Source organism: Siphateles boraxobius, unplaced genomic scaffold (genome assembly GCF_051911475.1).
Source record: "Siphateles boraxobius isolate OS27281-9 unplaced genomic scaffold, OSU_SipBor_1 183, whole genome shotgun sequence".
Lineage (NCBI taxonomy): Eukaryota > Metazoa > Chordata > Actinopteri > Cypriniformes > Leuciscidae > Siphateles > Siphateles boraxobius.
Window position 1 is genome coordinate 172,501 of NW_027508792.1, and position 20,000 is coordinate 192,500.

General features: G+C 46.1%; 1 protein-coding gene across 1 annotated transcript in view; it reads left to right on the forward strand.

Moving 5' to 3' along the window:
* The window catches only part of arhgap39 (Rho GTPase activating protein 39), an 89,464-nt gene that overhangs the window by 59,748 nt on the left and 9,716 nt on the right, over nucleotides 1–20,000 (forward strand). The window contains exon 8 of the mRNA XM_077233688.1: nucleotides 13,043–13,134. Coding sequence (XP_077089803.1) covers nucleotides 13,043–13,134 — 92 coding nt within the window. The remainder of the gene's footprint in view (nucleotides 1–13,042; nucleotides 13,135–20,000) is intronic.

Consider the following 20,000-nt stretch of genomic DNA (forward strand, 5'->3'; position numbering starts at 1 on the left):
GCAGCCAAAAAACCCGCGTGAAAATCAGTTCGGTATTCAGTGAGATATGATTAATTAAATGCGCTGGCAGCTCATTGCACTTGCCAAACAGATTACACTGAGCGGAGCGGGTGACCAGTTTAAGATGGCGGCCCCACGGCATTCTTGTCAAAGTTACCCAGCGAATTGACAGCACGCTGACGTCAGACGCACGTCCGTTTACAAGTCAAGTCAAGTCACCTTCATTTATATAGCGCTTTTAACAATATGGATAGTTTCAAAGCAGCTTTACAGTGATAAAAGAAAATTAAAGTAACAGAGATTGTTTTGGCTTTACAGCAGCTCTAGAATAAAGTTATTGTCCAGCTAAAGTTAGTTTTGATTGATTCATTTCCGTCGCAACGATCATTAGTTATTAACTTAGGGGCCGCTAACACGACACCGTTTTAACAGAATTTTTTTTAATGCGATCCGGCCACTCATTTGCATAAAACAGTGCCTGGTGGCTCTGAGAATTTTTTATCACTTCTGCGTAGCCACGTGAATCGTAATTATTCCGACAACGTTTTATCAGTATAGAGGTAAAGTGAAGGAGGCCTTCACAGTGGAGAGACTAGTGACACTTCAGGACTGCGTTGTCGCCATGTCTAGGCGCAGGTCCTTCATCAGATGCGGATACGGCCTGGATCCGGCGGACTGCGGTAAACCTCGGGATAAACAGAGAGACAAATATTAGCGTAGACGCCATCCTTCTTTTGATGTACCAATTACATCAGGATTTATGGGAAGTGTTCCCGGTTCCGGCTGATCTAAACTATGCAGCCTAACATTGAATTATAGAAGTCTATAATGTGTTATGTGTATGCTAAGCCATTGGTTTACAAACCAATCAGTGTCAGGATGCAGCCCACATAGATGATGACGACAGGACGCACATATGTCATGTAAAGTTCTTTAGTGCGCTCGCATAATTGCAATGTGAAACCAAACCAAAACTTACAGACTGTATCAAAACATGAACTTTGACTAACATGAATACATCTAAAGCATTCAATACAGTAAACCACAGAAAATGATTTATTAAATTAATCCAAAAAGGTGTACCCAAATATATAGTACGTATTTTAACCTACTGGTACGCACAGCAAACAATGCAGATCAAATGGGGCACAGTGTGTCTGCTGGATTCAACGTTAATACTGGGGTGAATCAAGGGGGAATCTTGTCCCCAGTTCTTTTAAACTTATTTTTGGACGAACGTCAACAAGACTCAGAGGGTGTAATACTGCTTGTGTGACTGGGGATTTTGTTCTGAATCACCTGATGTATGCAGATGATCTCGCTCCCGAACACAGCTGGGCTACAGCAGTTACTCAACATGTGTTCAGAACATGACATACAGTATAATGCAACTAGGGCTAAGTTTACACGGAAATCCGCGTGCATATGGTGACGCAAAAGTGTGTGAAATTCGATGTAGTATGCACTCCAGGCGGCTAGGTGGCAATGTGAAGCACTGCCACACAAAACACCAACATCAACGCCTGCGTAAACCTTCCTTCTACTTCTCTCCCTAGTAGCGCGAAATCAAAACATGGCGAAGCGAACAGCAAAATCGTTTACGTTTCTCAGAGCTGCTCGGGCAACTTGAAGGTCCGACGTATGGAAATAATCCGACATGTTGGTTGTTATTTTCCTGTACTGGCGCATGCCTGTGACGTAAACGCATACGCGACGAGAGCCACCGTGAGCAGATTTGCGTTTTTACCCTTTAGATGGGAACGCGACGGTGGAGCGTTTTTAAGATTTCCACTCTGGAGGGTGGTTTCACTTTTTTGCATTTTTAAGCCCGAAAAACACGGTCGCCGTGTAAACAAAAGGCACATCTGATAAAATATTTTTACGTTTTCACCCTGCGAGCGTTCTCGTGTAAACTATACAGTGTGTGTGTTATGGTCATCAGCTGGAGTGCCCTTTTATCACATTCACCTGTGTCTCATTATCTTGTTTAGCTCAACCCATATAAGCCTGGTTTTCTAATTCACTCACTGCGAAGTTTTGTATGTTGTTGCGCTGCATTTCTGAGCATTCTCCCTGGTTTCGTTGTCATCATGGATTTTTGCCTGTTTCTTGGATTCCCTTTTTGCCTCTGACCCCGCCTGTTTGTTTGTTTGTTTGTTTGTTTGGACTGCCTTCCTGTTCTTGACCCTTTGCCTGTGTTTGACTACGACTCTGGATTACTCTAATAAACTGCATTTGGATCCTCAACCTTGTCTCGGAGCAGTTCGTAACAGTGGTCATGATCTGTAGGACCAAGGAAGACAAGTTAATAAAATTTCCGTACTTCTTTCTGTCAAATGTTGTTCTTGAGGTCACAAAGATAATCAAATATCTTCAAGTATCTAATGAAGACATTTTTAGACCGTTGTACGCCCATGCTAATACTCTCGCAAGGACGTTTGGACACGGTACAGACAATGTTAAGGTGACTCTGTTTAAGACCTATTGTTGTGAATCATCCGAGTCATGAGATCAATTTGCAGCTTTCTTTATTTAGTTGAGTAGTCAAACAGGCAATGGTCAAAACCAGCAAACACAGCAGTGCAGACAGGGCTAAATCGAAAAAATACCAGGCAGAAGATCAGGGCAGGCGGATAACAGTATGAGAACAAGGCAGGGGTATCGTAGGCGGGTGGCAGACAAGGAGATAACAAAGACAGACAGGGTCAGCAACAATCAGGCAATCACAGGGATAAAGACTTAGAAATGTTCACAGTAGCAAAACGTCTCTGGTTACGTATGTAACCCTAGTTCCCTGAAGGGAACGAGAGGCTGCGTGACAACACTTTGGGAACGCCCCTGCATGAGTGCGTCATGAAGCACGTATGAAATCAGTCCAATGGCGAGATGGAACGGCATTGGCGGGTGACGTCATCGACCAGGAAACTATATAAGCACTCCAAAACACAAGCGCGTCAGCTTCTGATAAGACTGAAGCAAGTGCTCACGGGCATGCTGGGAGTATGGCATAGACACGCAGCGTCTCGTTCCCTTCAGGGAACTAGGGTTACATACGTAACCAGAGACGTTCCCTATCAGGGAACTCGAGCTGCGTGTCAACGCTTTGGGACCACTAATACCAACGTCGCCATACGAGGAAGTGTCCGTCGTGTGAAGTCAAAGCGCACATTCGGACGAAAGCACCTGCGCCCCTGGAGTGGAGCTGAAGTCGAGATGATAAAACTTCACGAATGTGTGCGGTGAGGACCAGCCTGCCGCATCACAAACATCCTGGATTGATACTCCTGACAGGATACCCTTAGGGGCAGCCATACTCCTGGTTGAATGAGCCCGCACAGCCAAAGGAGAAGGCTGACCGGCAGACTCATAGGCAAGTGAGATGGCCTCGACCACCCACTTGCTCAACCTCTGCTTAGGTACTGGACAGCCCTTCTTAAGGGGTCCAAAGCAAACAAATAGCTGTTCACTCTTTCTCCACAGGGCAGCTCTGTGGACGTAAGCATCTAGGGCCCTAACAGGGGAAAGCAGATTTAGTTTCTCTTGCTCCGACGTCAGAAATGGAGGAGGACAGAAAGCCTGCAGTACAATAGGCCTGACCACATTGGTTGGTACCTTGGGAACGTATCCCGGCCTAGGGAGGAGGAAAGCTTTCACCATGCCTGGTGCAAATTCCAAGCACCATACCATACCATACCATTTTTATTTATATAGCACATTTAAAAAACAAAAGTTTACAAAGTGCTGAACAAGAAAAAACACTAATATAAAACACATGGAAACACATCAAACAACAAGACTACACAGCTCTCAAACTGGGTTAAAAGCCAGGGCATACAAGTGTGTCTTAAGACGAGATTTAAAACATTCAATGGTCGGAGATAATTTGACCTGTGATGGTAACTCATTCCACAGTTTGGGTGCTGCTGCTGCAAAAGCACGGTCACCCCTGGTTTTTAACCTGGTTTTTTGAGTGACCAGCCGAAGTTGGTCAGTAGACCTAAGGGATCGTGGGGGGGTATAGACTTGTAAGAGGTCTGAAATATAATGAGGTGCCAACCCATTTAGTGACTTAAAAACAAACAATAAGATTTTAAAATGTATTCTAAAATGGACCGGAAGCCAGTGGAGCGAGGCCAGCACTGGTGTAATGTGTTCATGCTTGCGAGTTCCGGTTAAAAGACGAGCGGCCGAGTTTTGTACTAACTGTAAGCGTGAGAGAGAGGATTGGTCTACGCCAATGTAAAGCGCATCACAGTAGTCTAGCCGTGTTGAAATAAATGCATGAATCACATGTTCAAAGTGCTTACGAGATAAAACCGGTTTAATTTTAGCTAAAAGCCTCAGATAATAAAAACTGGATTTAACAACATTATTTATCTGTTTATCAAGTTTAAAACCACTATCCATTTTCACACCCAAATTTGTCACTACGGGTTTCGCAAATTGTTGCAGGTAGCCCAGGTCAACAGAAATGTTATCACTGACCCGACTGGGGCCAAACACAATGACCTCAGTTTTATCTTCATTTAAATTTAAAAAGTTTGAAGACATCCAGTCTTTAATATCTTTTAAACACTCTAGTAGAGGTACGAGGGAGTTTTCACCTTTTTTAAGGGGCAGATATATTTGGGAATCGTCCGCATAGAAATGGTAGGAGATGCCATGCTTTCTAATTATGCTTCCTAGGGGAAGGAGATATAATGAAAAGAGAAGTGGTCCAAGAATTGAGCCCTGTGGAACACCGCAAATAAGGGGGGCAGTAGATGAACCAAAGTCCCCAAGCTTTACTGAAAAGCATCTTCCAGACAAATATGACTTAAACCACTGCAAAGCAGTGCCCCTGATACCAACACTGTGCTCTAGACGCGAGATAAGAACTGCGTGGTCCACTGTATCAAATGCGGCGGTGAGGTCTAAAAGCACTAGTATGGCAGAATTACCAGAATCAGTGGTTAATAACAGGTCATTAAAAACTCTTAAAAGTGCAGTCTCAGTGCTATGAAGTGCCTTAAAACCAGATTGAAAAATCTCAAAAATACCATGTACATCTAAGAAAGACTGCAACTGTAAAAGTACAGTCTTCTCTAAAATTTTTGAGATAAAAGGAAGCTTCGAGATAGGTCTGTAATTGGATAAAACCAAGGAATCCAGATTTCTTTTTTTAATCAGGGGTTCCACAACTGCTTCTTTAAAATATGCTGGCACAACACCTGCTGCCAGACTACTATTTATGATTTTTGAAACATTCGGGCCAATTGTCTCCCAGGTTTCCTTAAAGATGCGAGGGGGCACAATATCAGTAGGACAATATGAGGATTTTAGCTGAATGACTATTTTAGTGAGATTTGAAAGTGACACAGGCTCAAACTGGTTGAGAACAGTTGAGCAAGTGCTAACTATGGAAGAATCAAAAGCAGCGGGTAATATATGGGCTCTAATAGTGGCAACCTTGCCTAAAAAGAAGATTAGAAATTTTTCACAGACTTCAGACGAAGCTTCCAGACAGGAGGATTGTGAAGAGTTTAATAAATAATCAATAGTTTTAAAAAGAACACGGGGTTTATTAACGTTTTGTGAGATAATGTCAGAAAAATATCTGTTTTTTTCGCCTTTAGCAATTTTCTGATATTTCCTCAAGCTGTCTTTAAGGACTTCATATGATACATGAAGCTTGTCCTTTTTCCACCTGCGCTCGGCTCTCCTGTACACTCGCCTGGCCTCACGGGTGGCGTCGTTGAGCCAAGGCTCAGATTTCGATCTGAGACACCTAACTTCTTGCGGTGGAGGGGGAGCACGAGCACGAGGGAGAGACTGACAGAGCTTGGATATCTCCTATTCTTTTTAATGAAGATATAGCCAGAAGAAAGATAGTTTTAAGAGTGAGGAATTTCTTCGAAACTTCTTCAATGGGCTCGAACGGTGCTAGAGAGAGACCTTCTAGAACAACCGCCAGGTCCCAGGTCGGCACCCTCGTGCGACCTGCTGGCCTCAGCCTCAGAATGCCACGAAGGAAACGGGTTACAAGTGGTTGTCTCCCGAGAGAAGCACCACTCAAAGGGACGTTGTAAGCAGATAAGGCCGCCAAATACACCTTCAGTGTGGAGTGGGATAACCTTGTGGAGAAACGCTCCTGAAGGAATTCCAGCAATGCACCCACCGGGCAGTTAACTGGGTCCAGCTGGTGTTCTCCACACCAAGAGGTGAACATTTTCCACCTCAAGGCATATAATTTCCTAGTGGCCGGAGCTCTGGAGTGGAGGATGGTTTCCACGACCTCAGTCGAGAGACCAGATTCTATGAGCTGGGCCCCCTAAGAGGCCAAGCCCACAACCTCCATAGATCTGGGCGGGGGTGAAGTATCGACCCGCTCGCCTGAGAGAGAAGGTCCCTCCTCATCGGAATCTCCAGAGGAGAGCCGTCGAGGAGAGAAATTAGGTCCGCAAACCAAACTCGGCCGGCCAGTACAGGGCAACCAACAGTAGACTGACCCCGTCCTGGCGAACCCTCTCCAGAACTCCTGGGAGCAGGGGGAAATGCATACAGGCGTGACCTCGGCCACTCCTGTACCATCGCGTCCAACCCCAGAGGGGCTGGATGACTTAGGGAAAACCACAGTTGGCAGTTTAATGTTTCCCTGGATGCAAATAGGCTACCTCGGCACGACCGAAATGTTTCCATAGGAGCTCCACCACCACGGGGTGGAGTCTCCACTCCCTGCGCCTCTGCCCCCTGATTCAAATACCCCGGGATATAAATCGCCCTCAGTGAAAGAAGCTTCCCCTGGGGCCATAGAAGGATCTGGCGAGCCAGCTTGTATAGAGGGCGCGAACGCAGACCCCCCTGATGGTTTATATAAGAGACCACCGATGTGTTGTCTGACCGGACAAGAACATCGTGACCTCTCAGGTCTGGGAGGAAGTGTTTCAGAGCCTGAAACACCGCCATCATTTCTAGACAATTTATGTGCCAATGAAGATGATGGTCCTGCCACAGACCCTGGGCCGAGCGACCACTCATGATCGCCCCCCAGCCTGTGAGAGAGGCGTCCGTCGTTAGTGTTACACGACGACACGGAACCCCCCAACACAGGACCTAGGGACAGGAACCAAGGTTCTTTCCACATAGCCAGAGCACGGAGACACCGTCGCGTGACCCTGATCTTGCGGAGTGGGTGTCCCCTCGGGGAGAACCCCTTGGTCCTGAGCCACCACTGCAGTGGTCTCATGTACAGCAGGCCGCAAGGTATAACGTTGGACGCTGCTGCCATCAGACCCAGAATCCTCTGATATTCTTTTACAGTGAGTGACTGGCCTAGCTTTGCCTGTTTGACGGCTAATAGAATCGAAGCTATACGAGCAGGAGACAGACGTGCCTGCATCGTCGTCGAATCCCAAACCACGCCCAGAAAAGTGGTCCTCTGTACTGGAGAAAGCACACTCTTCTTGGCGTTGAGCCTCAACCCCAACTTTTTGATATGGGCGAGAACGACATCTCGATGCCGAATCGCCTAATGCTCCGATTGAGCCAGAATCAACCAATCGTCGATATAGTTTAAAATGCGGATGCCCTGAAGTCGCAGCGGAGCCAGAGCTGCATCCATACATTTCGTGAAAGTTCGGGGAGACAGTGCTAGGCCGAACGGAAGAACCCGATACTGGTACGCTTCGCCCCCGAAAGCGAACCTCAGGAACTTCCTGTGTTGTGGAAGGATGGAAATGTGGAAGTATGCTTCCTTTAGATCTATCGAGACAAACCAGTCCTCGGACCTGATCTGTGACACGATCTGCTTGAGACTAAGCATTTTGAATTTGAGCTTCCCTACTGAGCGATTTAACAGGCGCAGATCTAAAATTGGACGTAACCCCCCATCCTTCTTTGGAACGATGAAATATGGGCTGTAATAACCCAACTCTCTGCTGGGAGGAAGAACTCGTTCTATAGCCTCCTTCACTAGGAGAGTTTTCACCTCCTGTTCCATAACCAGAGCCTGCTCGGGGCCCACCACTGTGGGCAGAACCCCTCTGAAGCGAGGCGGGCATGATCTGAACTGAATCGCGTACCCCTTCTCGATAGTCTGCAGGACCCAATGAGATACATTTGGAAGGCTTTTCCACTCTGCCAAAAATTCTACTAAGGGTACCAGTCTCTCGAGACTGGCCTCTGGAATATTTTGAGTGGTGAACACAGTGCCCTGTAATGGCGCACCGGCAGGGAACAACTGGTCTGTCCACTCTAAACTGCTCCTCAGAGCAGGCGAGCGTCCCACGGGAAAGCGCTCACTGGGACCGTCTACGCCCCGGCACGCAGGCGGGGTTGGCAGAACGGGCCCCTGAGGGCACTGAGAGAGAACGGGCGCTGTGTACTGCAGCGAACACCTTTCTCTCTTGGTGGGGACCACCCTCAGTAACCTGACGTTTCTGGCGTCAAGTCTTCTTCTTCGACGAAGCCTTCCTGGCGACAATAACCGCCTCAGATCGGCCTTGCCCCTGGAAGACCTCGTCTGAGAGCGCCGCGCCTCGGCCCAGTCTTGCTGGGGAGGAGCACGAGACGCGACACTCCTTTTCTGTTGCGCCCGGTGTGAGGAGCTACTCGACGGCCGGGGCTGCTCCCGCCCAGCAGCCCCGGAGACATGAACACGGAGGGGGAGAAATTTCTGGAGCTGCCGCCGCCTGCTTTTTCTCTTCCTGAAAACTCTCGATGACCGAATTCACTGAGTCACCGAAGAGGCCAGCAGTTGAAAGCGTCCAGGAGAAAAGATTTTTCCTTTTCTTTCATGTTGGATAAATTCAACCATAAGTGTCTCTCCGTTGCCACCATGGCTGCCATAGAACGGCCCACTGATTTGGCCGTCTCCTTGGTGGCACGGAGGGATAGATCTGCTGCCTGACGTAATTCTCGAATTACGTCAGCACTAATTTCATCCCCCTCACTCATATCTTTTAATAGGTCTGCTTGATATGCTTGTAATATCGACATAGTATGTAAGCACGCTGCCGCTTGACCTGCTGCCGAGTAAGCTTTGCCCACCAAAGCCGAGGTATTTCTTAATGGCTTTGTGGGCAATGCCGGTGTCTTAAATGACGATGCCGTATCTGGAGATAGATGGCTCGCTAGCGTTTCTTCAGCACTAAGCATCTCTCCATAACCATAATTCTTAGCCCCAGAAATATTTGAGTAAACAGATGTTTGCTGGCTAAATATTCTGGATGACACTGGTCTTTTCCATGACCTCCACACCTCGGTGAGACACCGGCGTGGAGGTGCAGCACGAGACGGCAGAAATCTTTCATCTAGTTTACTTTTTGAACGAGATTCCTGTCTATCAGCTAGCCACTCGATGCTTAATTTTTCTACAGCACGAGTGAGCACCTCCATAAGCTCCTCACTAGCAGGATACTGAAGTGACGAGTCCCCAGTCTCTGCTGTATCAATACGTTCAACATCCAGAATCTCAGAACTGGATAATTGAAGTGATGGTGCCTCAGCCTGGGGGGAAGAAACCGCAGCGCGTGCTTCCACACCCGGATCTGAGGCAGTGGATTTACCAGGTAAAGGCTGAGATAAGGCAGAGCCCGTCTCAATCCCCGCTGATAGATTCATTTGCGATCCCCACGATTCAAGCCTCCGCTGTGCCTCGGCAGCAGCGGGACCCGAACCGCGGGGAGCGCGCACCGAACCACTCTCCTCGAAGAGGGCTCGGCGGGAGCGGAGCGTTTTCATTGACATACGCTCGCAATGCTCGCAACCAGCTCCCTCGAGAGCTGACTGAGCATGCTGCGCTCCCTTACAAACAACACACAGATCGTGAGTGTCCCCACCAGTGATTTAACGTGGGCAGGGATGAACACACTTTCTGAACTGCTGTTCGCTCGCCATATTATATATATATATATAGTCTCTTTATAGTTTTTTTATATGTGAAAAACTCCTGCCTAGCAATTTCTAAGGACAGACAAAAACACTTTGAGACACAGACTGATATATTCACACACAGAGCGCTTGCTGAAGACTCAGAAGCTGACGCGCTTGTGTTTTGGGGTGCTTATATAGTTTCCTGGTTGATGACGTCACCCGCCTATGACGTTCCGTCTCGCCATTGGACTGATTTCATAAGTGCTTCATGACGCACTCACGCAGGGGCGTTCCCAAAGCGTTGTCACGCAGCTCGAGTTCCCTGATAGGGAACTAGACTTCGCACAGAGAGCTGCGTGCAACACAGCTATAAAGCCTGATGAATGAGCTACAGCTGGGCATAGTGATCAGAGACAAAACTGGGACTGTTGGGAAATGTAGTGTTAACAGGAATGAGTCAATATTTGGGAGAGGGCGCCCTCTACTGGCCGGAGAACAAGGTTACGGACTTAGGGATCGTGACACATATTGTACATCTCTGTACACAGCCCATCTTTGGACTAACTATAAAAGAGCCAGTCTGCAAAGGGCCTACAATGATGCTTGTCGTGTGCTTTTAAAGTTACCAAGGTCAGCTCGAATTAACACTCTACGAGCAACTTTGCGAAAGTTAATGTATAGCTTTATCTGTAGGTTAAATAAATCTGAGAATGAAATAAGTATGTCACTAACAAATATTAGATTTAGTGCAGTCCGCTACCAGGAGGTACTGGTGCAGCTGTCTTTTTAAAATGCCTATTTAATTGTTTCTTTTTATTTGGTGTGTTGTGTGTGTGTGTGTGTGTGTGTGTGTGTGTGTGTGTGTGTGTGTGTGTGTGTGTGTGTGTGTGTGTGTGTGTGTGTGTGTGTGTGTGTGTGTGTGTGTGTGTCTTGTATCTATGTTGGACCACGAGTCCGGAATAAAGTTGAATTGATTTGAAAAAGACAATTTGAACTGATTCACATTTTTGAACTGCATTTCTGCTACTGAAGTTTTAAATCAGAGACGCCATTACACATCTCAGTCTTAACGCTCTTATACACGTGAAATTAATCTAATGACACGCTGGGAAATTTAATTACTTAATAAAAAGTGCATTAAAATCTCCAGTGTTCACAGTGCGTGCAAAATCATTGCAAATGTATTTTAAATTTTCAGCCCTAATTAACCCACATTAACCTGCTGACATCACCACATGTAAGCCATTAACCCATACAGTAGATAATGTAAAACTGTGTTGTGGTTATAATTAATAAACGAGTTTTTGAGTTCTAATTAGATTAGAACTTCAGTGGATTATTCAGTGTTGGCATGTTTACTGGACAAACATGGCATCCAAAATTGAATACTTCACTAATATATAGTATGAGAATCCATAGTATTCGAAAAACAGTAGGCGAAAAGTCCAGAGATTCTGAAATGTGCATAAGAGGGACACTTTGCTATCCCATGAGGCCACGGGAGAGAATTTATGAGCGACGCAACTATCGATGGTAGGTCACATGACAGTAACAACATGGCAGATGTAGTACGTGCAAATTGCATTCATACTACCCCATATTCATACTATATAGCACATACTTTTTTAATGGTCGCAAAGTAAGTTCAAATTCAAATGTAGTACTCACTGATTTCGGACGCAGCGTAACCTTTGGCTTTCATGAAACACTCATCTCATAGTTGGTTACAGAAGTGTTTTCTTTTTTCATTAATTTCTCCCATAGGGATTTCAAAAAAGTCTTCTTTAAAGTGTTATAAGCCACAAACCAAGCCGACCAACTATGAGGAGAATTACAACACAACGAACTTTGATTTGAAGCAAAACATTTTTTATAATTGAACAAAATTACAAGACTGTGAAGGCTTTAGTGAAGGAAAGAACTACAATCACATAAAGCATTGGGAACTGCAAAACGATGGTGGATTATTCTCAATTACTCAATTATGTCGTTTGCGGTGCTTCATTTTGCTTGTTTTGACTCTAATAGGTGGAATTGTCTGTACAGCATCATGGGTAGTGTAGTTTTTCACCACGAATATCATTGTTAAACACGATTACTTTAAAACTAAGTTGAAATGATACGGGCTGACGGCTTCAGCAGAAGCAAACACCATCGACTATAAACCTTGGAGCTCAGTCTTTTTAAAGGTTTATAAATTATCCTTCAAAATCAATTTCCCTATGGAGAGTTTTTACTTCCGTGTATTTTTGTAACACTTTATTTTAAGGTGATGTACTTACACATTACTACTGTACATACTTACTATAGTAAGAAATGTAAATCATGCATAATTACCAGTAACTAACCCTAAACGTAACTCTATAGTAAGTACATGTAGTTAACTAATATTATTCAGTACTTATTTGAGTAAGTACAATGTACAACTACGTCACCTTAAAATAAAGTGTAACCGTAACTTTTACATGAATTCTTCATTGATAATGTGTGTTATTAAAACTGTAAAGTTTCTAATAATCTTTTTTGGATGGAGTTTCTGCCGATAGATATCATTCTCTTCCCCTCAGTTTTATTCTTATTATTTATTTATTTGTGCATTTTGTTGTCTTATTGGGGGGGGGGTTTCTTCTTCTATTTTTGCATTTTATTGTCTTATTGTTTTTAATCTTTTTTTTATTCATTCTTTGGTAACACTTTACATTTTTACATTTTTTAAAAGCATTTATTAATCTTAGTAATAGTTAGTAAAAAAAAAAGTTAAATTGTTCATTGTTTGTACATGTTCACAGTGCATTAATTATTAACAAACTTTTGATTTTAAAAATGTATTACTAAATGTTGAAATTAAAGTATTAGTCATTGTTTGTTCATTGTAAAAAGTACAGTATAAATAAAATTTAACCTACTCAAATAACTCAAAAATATGTTTTGGATAAATATACTTGAAGCCTTAAATGAAACATTGATAATATAATAAATAAATACTAAGCGTGAAACCCTCACTGCTGTTCAGATTAAAACTCATTGGCACAATAAACCCCAACAGTATATATGAAATAAGTATTTATGTTATAATAACCTGGCTTCCTTACAGAAAGGTAAATGTTCATTGTCTTCTGTAGTTTTCAGTCACCATGTCCACAGTGTTGATGTTTTGCTGAAGTGTAACGTGTGTTTTTGTGTGTCTCAGGGTGCCCGGAGACATTGATGAAGTAAACGCGCTGAAATTACAGGTGGACCAATGGAAGGTGCCGACCGGCCTTGAAGACCCACATATTCCAGGTATCCCACAATTCCTTTGTCTAATCTAATTTTATTCATTTAAACAACCTATAGGGGATTGGGGGTAATATTTGCCCTAGTAATATATATGGTATAGCAAATTTCTCATAGACCTTTAGGGCCACGAGTCAAACAGGGCGAGATTCAGTCTGATCGGCCTCCATTAATCTTGTCTAATAGGTGCTCAAACTTCATTGGCCGATGGCAGCCACGTTTTTCAAGACATGCAAATGTCCTCATACACAGTCATGGCACCTTGGACAAAGACACTGCATTCCAATTTTCAAGTCAATCGGACTAATGGTTATGTAGTTTTCATATTTTTTCATGTTATAGTGCCACCAAGTGGCAAAATCCCACTTTTTTTGTACTGTGACTTCAGATTGAGCTCTTACATATGTGTACCAATTTTGGTGAAAATATCTCATTCCATTAAATAGTTAGAGCTATTTTAGTAAAAGTGGCCTCGATCAATTTAAACGTTCTGTCGTTTCATTGCAGAACTTTTTCCGATAATTATTAATATTCAGACTCCAGACAATCGTTCTCCACTGGAAATAGTACACCATCCAATCACCTTTGGCATACTGTGTTTAGCATACTATAATTTGTGATGCACTAATTCTATTGTTACTTACTACGCTGTAAAACTATCTGGTGGAGGATTTACTTTGAAACATTTATCACTCAGAAATTGCTTGTAAATTTCACAAATAATGCAGGTAACACATTGAATAAGAAACGACAGGTAACACATTGAATTAAATTTGACATTTTTAATTGTAATTTCTAAAAATCATTTTTTTCAGATTATATAGTAAAAATAGCCTGCATGTTGGCCTGTGGCTGAGAAATTAACTGTCTAGTTCATTCTCGGATTGGATTTGCTAATTATTTGTGTTGGTTGTTTTGTGCGGGGATTTCATGATACATTATTGATAAAGATCCTCTGTAGCTGTTTTTGCATGCAGACAGATGTTTGTGAACGAAACAAGCAAGTACAAAATATCTTTACAACATTACTGAAGTTGAGTAACATCAGTGCAACATTTCTAAAGTGTCTGACCTCAAATATTTCAGTAATCATAAATTCAAATCACTCATTAGCTTAAACACAACGTTTTGATATTGGAACTGCGGCGGCTCAATTTTTGTGATATCAAATTAAAATTTGGAACATAACACAAATTGGTTACACAAATGGCTTTGATTTTCAATCAAAAGACTTCAAATTATTTTGTAATTATATGTATTTTGCATAAAATAAAAAACATTTAGATCAGTCCATTTGCTTTACAGTGAACTAAAACTTTTTCACAGTTAATTTTTTTTAAGCTGCTTTCACTTCAAATCTACTGAGCGTCTTCTTTAAAAGGGTAATACAGGGTATCAACCAACTTGATCTGTATTACAAATAATTCATTAATTACAAACATTTAAGTTAAAAAAGGGGGTGACAGATAACAGGTTAAAACAATTTTTTTGGTCAAGTATATAGAATAAAAGTGTTTTCTCATCCATTCATGATTTAACAGTAATGTTTCAACTGTAGCTATTATAGTTGGGATTAGTCCAGCTCTTTATCGTGACACACACACACACACACACACACACACACACACACACACACACACACACACACACACACACACACACACACACACACACACACACACACACACACACACACACACACACACACACACACACACCTGTAGCCTCAGGCGTTCTGCAATGGCCCATTTCTCTCTGAATATAAATAGCTCAAACTTCCCACACACCGTGGGAGGATCAACAACTCTTACAAGGCTTTTCCTCAACAGAATATCTCTTTCTATGCTTCCTTTCATTGCAGTACAACGGGATCCAAATGTATGCGACCACAGCGATAATCTAACGTCAATTACAGGTTCTGAAGAATCTTTTATGCACCATTTGTATGTAAATAAACTTGCATTTTCTCTAATGCACTCAGACGCTTGGACTCCTCTGTGTGTCTCTGACTGATCCTGATTATATTTGTGGTTTCCCAGGGTGTTGCTGTTCCCAGAAATGGGTACCTATCATTTACAAAAGCTTTTATTCATTGACCTATATCCATAAAGTGTCTCCCATTGGAGTTATTTCTGGAAATCTAGTAGCGTGAGAAGCGATGAAAATTCAGGAATAAATTACAGTTTACTATATGTGACCCTGGACCACAAAACCAGTCCCGAGTCGCACGGGTATATTTATGGCAATAGCCAACAATACATTGTATGGGTCAAAATTATAATTTTTTCTTTTATGCCAAAAATCATTAGGATATTAAGTAAAGATCATGTTCCATGAAGATATTTTGTAAATTTCCTACCGTAAATATATAAAAAATATATATTTTTGTGAGTGGATGCAGCACAATCGCGAACATAAATGGACAACTTTAACTTTTTCTCAATGTATAGATTTGTTCCCTTTCGAACGGTCACTTCGTATTGCGTAGCTATACGCAGTGGGGAAACTCCTTTTCCTCGATTTACTGAAGCCTTTATGTAAAGCGCATTTGCAGCTGCACAGCTAGAACATGAGCGTCTGGCTCGCTCATAGGCTGCGCTGCGGCAACTGCACATCCAATGGCGCAGGCGCCTCTGACGTGCAACCAATGAGATAACTCTGCGTCATACACGTCAGAGCCCGCCAAGGGGGCGTGACCTCAGTCTATAATAGCCCCCGAATTCGCCATTATAGCAGATTTTACTCCTTCAGCGACAAACTTCACGTCTCTGACCATTTATTGAGCCTTCGCCGTCGAACAAGCCTTCAGCCTGAGCCAGCTACAGTTCAGCAGACGACACATTTCACCGTGTTTCTCCTGACGCCGTCTCTCCTGTGGCTATCCGGCGATATCCTTTTCATTGCTCTTGTATATTGTATTATTTGTACGAGCGTTGTTCAAATGCATCGTGTTAAGACCTGCGCCACGTGCGGATGCAAGCTGCACGAGGCGGACGAACACGCTAGCTGCATTCCATGCCTGGGACTTCACCACGCGGAGAATGCACTATCTGCCGGCGGATGTGCGGCCTGCGAGAGCATGCCCATCTCCGTGCTGCGAAATCGGCTAGCCCTCTCCCGTGACGGCGACGCCGCCTCTCCCGCGCTTCCTTTTCCGGCCCTACTTCAGCCAAGGAAGAAGAAGCGCCGCAGCCAACGGCAGCCGGAGAACATGGATGTTAGTGAACGCACGCCGGCCTCGTCCCCGCGTGCCTCACTCTCTCCAACCCGTTCATCTCCGGTCCTGTTCGAGGGAGATCAGCGCCCCCCCCACGTGGCGGGCCTTGTCTCCTTCGGCGGGCCTAGCGAGCACGACGACAGCCTGTCTATCGCTGCGTCTGAGGAAGAATGGCCGGGCTCTTTCGACCCCGTCATGGCTTCCCAGCCAACGCCCAACGCCTCAGCTACCAGGACTAACTCCGACGCGGAAATGCTTCGGATCCTGACGCAGGCCGTAGCGGACCTCGAGCTCGAGTGGGCCGCGCCCGCTGAACCCCCTCGAAGTCGGCTGGATGGCTGGTTTCTGCCAGGGCACCAACAGGCCCCTCGTCACAAGCCAGCGCCATTTTTTCCTGAGGTACACGAGGAGCTTACCAAGGCCTGGCGCACTCCTTATTCCACACGAGGCCCCGCAGTTTTCGCGACGCTCTCCTCCGTGGACGGAGCAGCGGAAAAAGGCTATGAGTCGTTGCCGCCCCTCGAAGAGGCGTTGGCCGCTCATCTCTGCCCGAACACAGCTGCTAGCTGGCGAACTAGAGCTGTGCATCCCAACAAGCCGTGCCGTAGCACTTCAGCCCTCGCCGGACGCGCGTATTCCGCCTCCGGTCAGGCTGCATCGGCCCTGCACACGATGGCCGTGCTGCAGGTTTACCAGGCCAAACTCCTCCGGTCTATGGACGAGGCTGGCCCGGACCCTGAGGCTTTTCGGGACCTTCGGAGCGCCACAGACCTGGCCCTGAGAGCTACTAAGGCCACAGCGCAGGCTATCGGGAGGAATATGGCGAGTTTGGTCGTGCTCGAGCGCCACCTCTGGCTTACCCTCACCGACATTAAGGACGCGGAGAGAACAAAGTTCCTCGACGCCCCAGTATCCAGCACCGGCCTCTTCGGCCCGGCAGTGAAGGGGTTCTCAGAAAGATACACCGAGGCACAGAAAGCGTCCCAGGCCATGCGTCACTTCCTGCCTAAGCGCTCTAGCTCGGCGTCGAGTGCTCACAAGCTAGCCCCGCCGACGCCTCGGCCAACAAAGCCCACGAAGCAGGCCTCTCAGCCCCGCCCTGCGGCTGATGCCCAGCGCCAGCCGAGAGCAACCAAGCGCTTCCCGCTTCCCCGACGCCAAGGCCCCAGACCAAGCGCCGCGCCTCACACAGCGCCGCCAAAGTCGTCCTAGCATGCAGGGGAAAGAGAGAGGGCACGGGTCCCGCACTCGCCGGACCACCCTCGAAGAAGTCAACAAAACTTCCCACAGCCCCTTGTTCAGTTCAGGTGGCTGGGGATTTTATTACTGCAGACAGGCCCGCAACAGTAAGCGCGTTCTTGCAAACAAACGCCGTTTTCACGGCGACCCATATAAAGCACAAAAAGAGTATGTTTCACAAACACAACACGTGGGTTCACGGTCCCCCTTCATCAGGCGGCCCCTCCCCCGTTATAATACTGCCTTCCCTACACGCAAATGCTTGTACAGTCAGTCCAATACTCAATGTGTGCACAAATCACAATATAAGGGTATCAGGTCCCCCTTCACTAGGCGGCCCCTCCCCTGTTGTAACACTGACTTCCCCACACGCGAATGCCTGTACAGTCAGTCCAATACTCAATGTATGCACAAATCACATGATAAGGGTATCCGGTCCCCCTACATTAGGCGACCAGCCCCAGTCAGTGTGTCAAGCCCTAGCCACACGTGTTCTAGCCTGGCAAGCTATCCCCGGTGTGTCGAGTTGGGTCATAAACACTATAAAGCGAGGTTACTCGCTCCAATTCGCTCGCAGACCCCCGAAATTTCAGGCGGTTCTCGAGACTTCGGTGAGAAGCAACGTGGGTCACGTGCTTCGCACCGAAGTACAGAATCTATTAGCAAAAGGGGCGATAGAATTAGTCCCCCCCGCGCTAAAACACATGGGTTTTTACAGCCGCTATTTTCTGATTCCGAAAAAAGACGGCGGTCTCAGACCCATTCTAGATTTGAGACATTTGAACAAAGCTCTCATGAGACGGCCGTTCAAAATGTTAACTATCAAACATATCCTCGCGCAAGTGCGCACGGGGGATTGGTTTGTCACAATGGATCTGAAAGACGCTTACTTTCACATTCAGATAAACCCTCGTCACAGGCCATTCTTGAGATTCGCCTTCGAGGGCCAAGCTTATCAATACACCGTTCTGCCGTTCGGTCTATCGTTAGCACCCCGTACATTCACGAAGTGTGTGGATGCAGCGCTTTCTCCCCTGAGACATCAGGGAGTGCGTGTGTTAAATTATCTCGACGACTGGCTGGTGCTGGCACAGTCGAGAACCGAGCTATTAGCTCACAGGGATTTGATTCTCAGCCATCTAAAATGCCTGGGTTTCACAATCAATGTGTCAAAAAGCAAACTAACCCCCAGCCAGAGTGTGATCTTTCTGGGTACAGTTTTAGACTCGAGAGCGATGACAGCGCGACTCACACCAGAGCGCGCGCTCTCAGTGCGAGCGCTTACAGGCACTTTCAGAGCGCGCGAGCACGCGCCACTGAAGAAATTTCAGAAACTGCTTGGTCTCATGGCAGCAGCATCGCCAGTACTCCGCTTGGGATTACTGCGCATGCGCCCGCTGCAGCACTGGCTGAAACGGCGTGTGCCAACTCACGCATGGCAGTCAGGCAACCTGCGCATTATGGTAAATCACGGTTGTTTAAGAACCCTGATTCCCTGGCGAGCGCAGAACTGGTACCACGAGGGGGTGACAATGGGAACAATTTCCAGAAGGAAAATGGTTCTTACAGATGCGTCCAACCTGGGTTGGGGAGCGCTGCACGAGGGCATGCCTGCATCCGGCCTCTGGTCGAGCACGGAGCAGAGCTTACATATCAACTGCCTGGAGATGAAAGCAGTTGGATTGGCCCTGAAAGCATTTCTGTCGAACCTCAGGGGTCACCACGTTTTAGTCCGCACAGACAATATATCAGTGGTGGCCTACATAAATCGCCAGGGGGGCATCAGGTCAGGAAACCTGCATGCGATGGCGAGAGACCTCCTCTTATGGGCACAAACCAACCTGAGCTCTCTGAGAGCAGCGCATATACCGGGCATCCAGAATGTGGGCGCGGATATGCTTTCACGGGGCAACACTCCCCTCGGCGAGTGGTCCCTGAACCCACAGACGGTCAGTCTGATATGGAAGGTGTTTGGCGAGGCCGAAGTCGACCTATTCGCCTCGAGAATCAACACCCACTGCAAATTGTTCTTCTCGAAGGACAGGGACGCGCTGGCCCATGTCTGGCCCAACCGTCCCCTTTATGCCTTTCCCCCCGTCTCGATGATTCCACAAGTCATCAAACGGGTCAGAGAGAGCGGGTGCCCAGTCCTTCTGGTGGCCCCTCTCTGGAAAACCAGACCGTGGTTCCCGGAACTGGTTCAGTTATCGGACACAATCCCATGGCCTGTCCCACTGAGGAAAGACCTCCTCACACAGGCGAACGGGACATTGTGGCATCCGAGACCCGACTTATGGGCCCTCCATGTGTGGCCCCTCAACGGGTACCCAAAGACCTTCCTGAGAAGGTCTTAAGCACTATATCTGAAGCCAGGGCCCCGTCGACTCGGCGCCTTTACGCTTCGAAATGGTCGGGT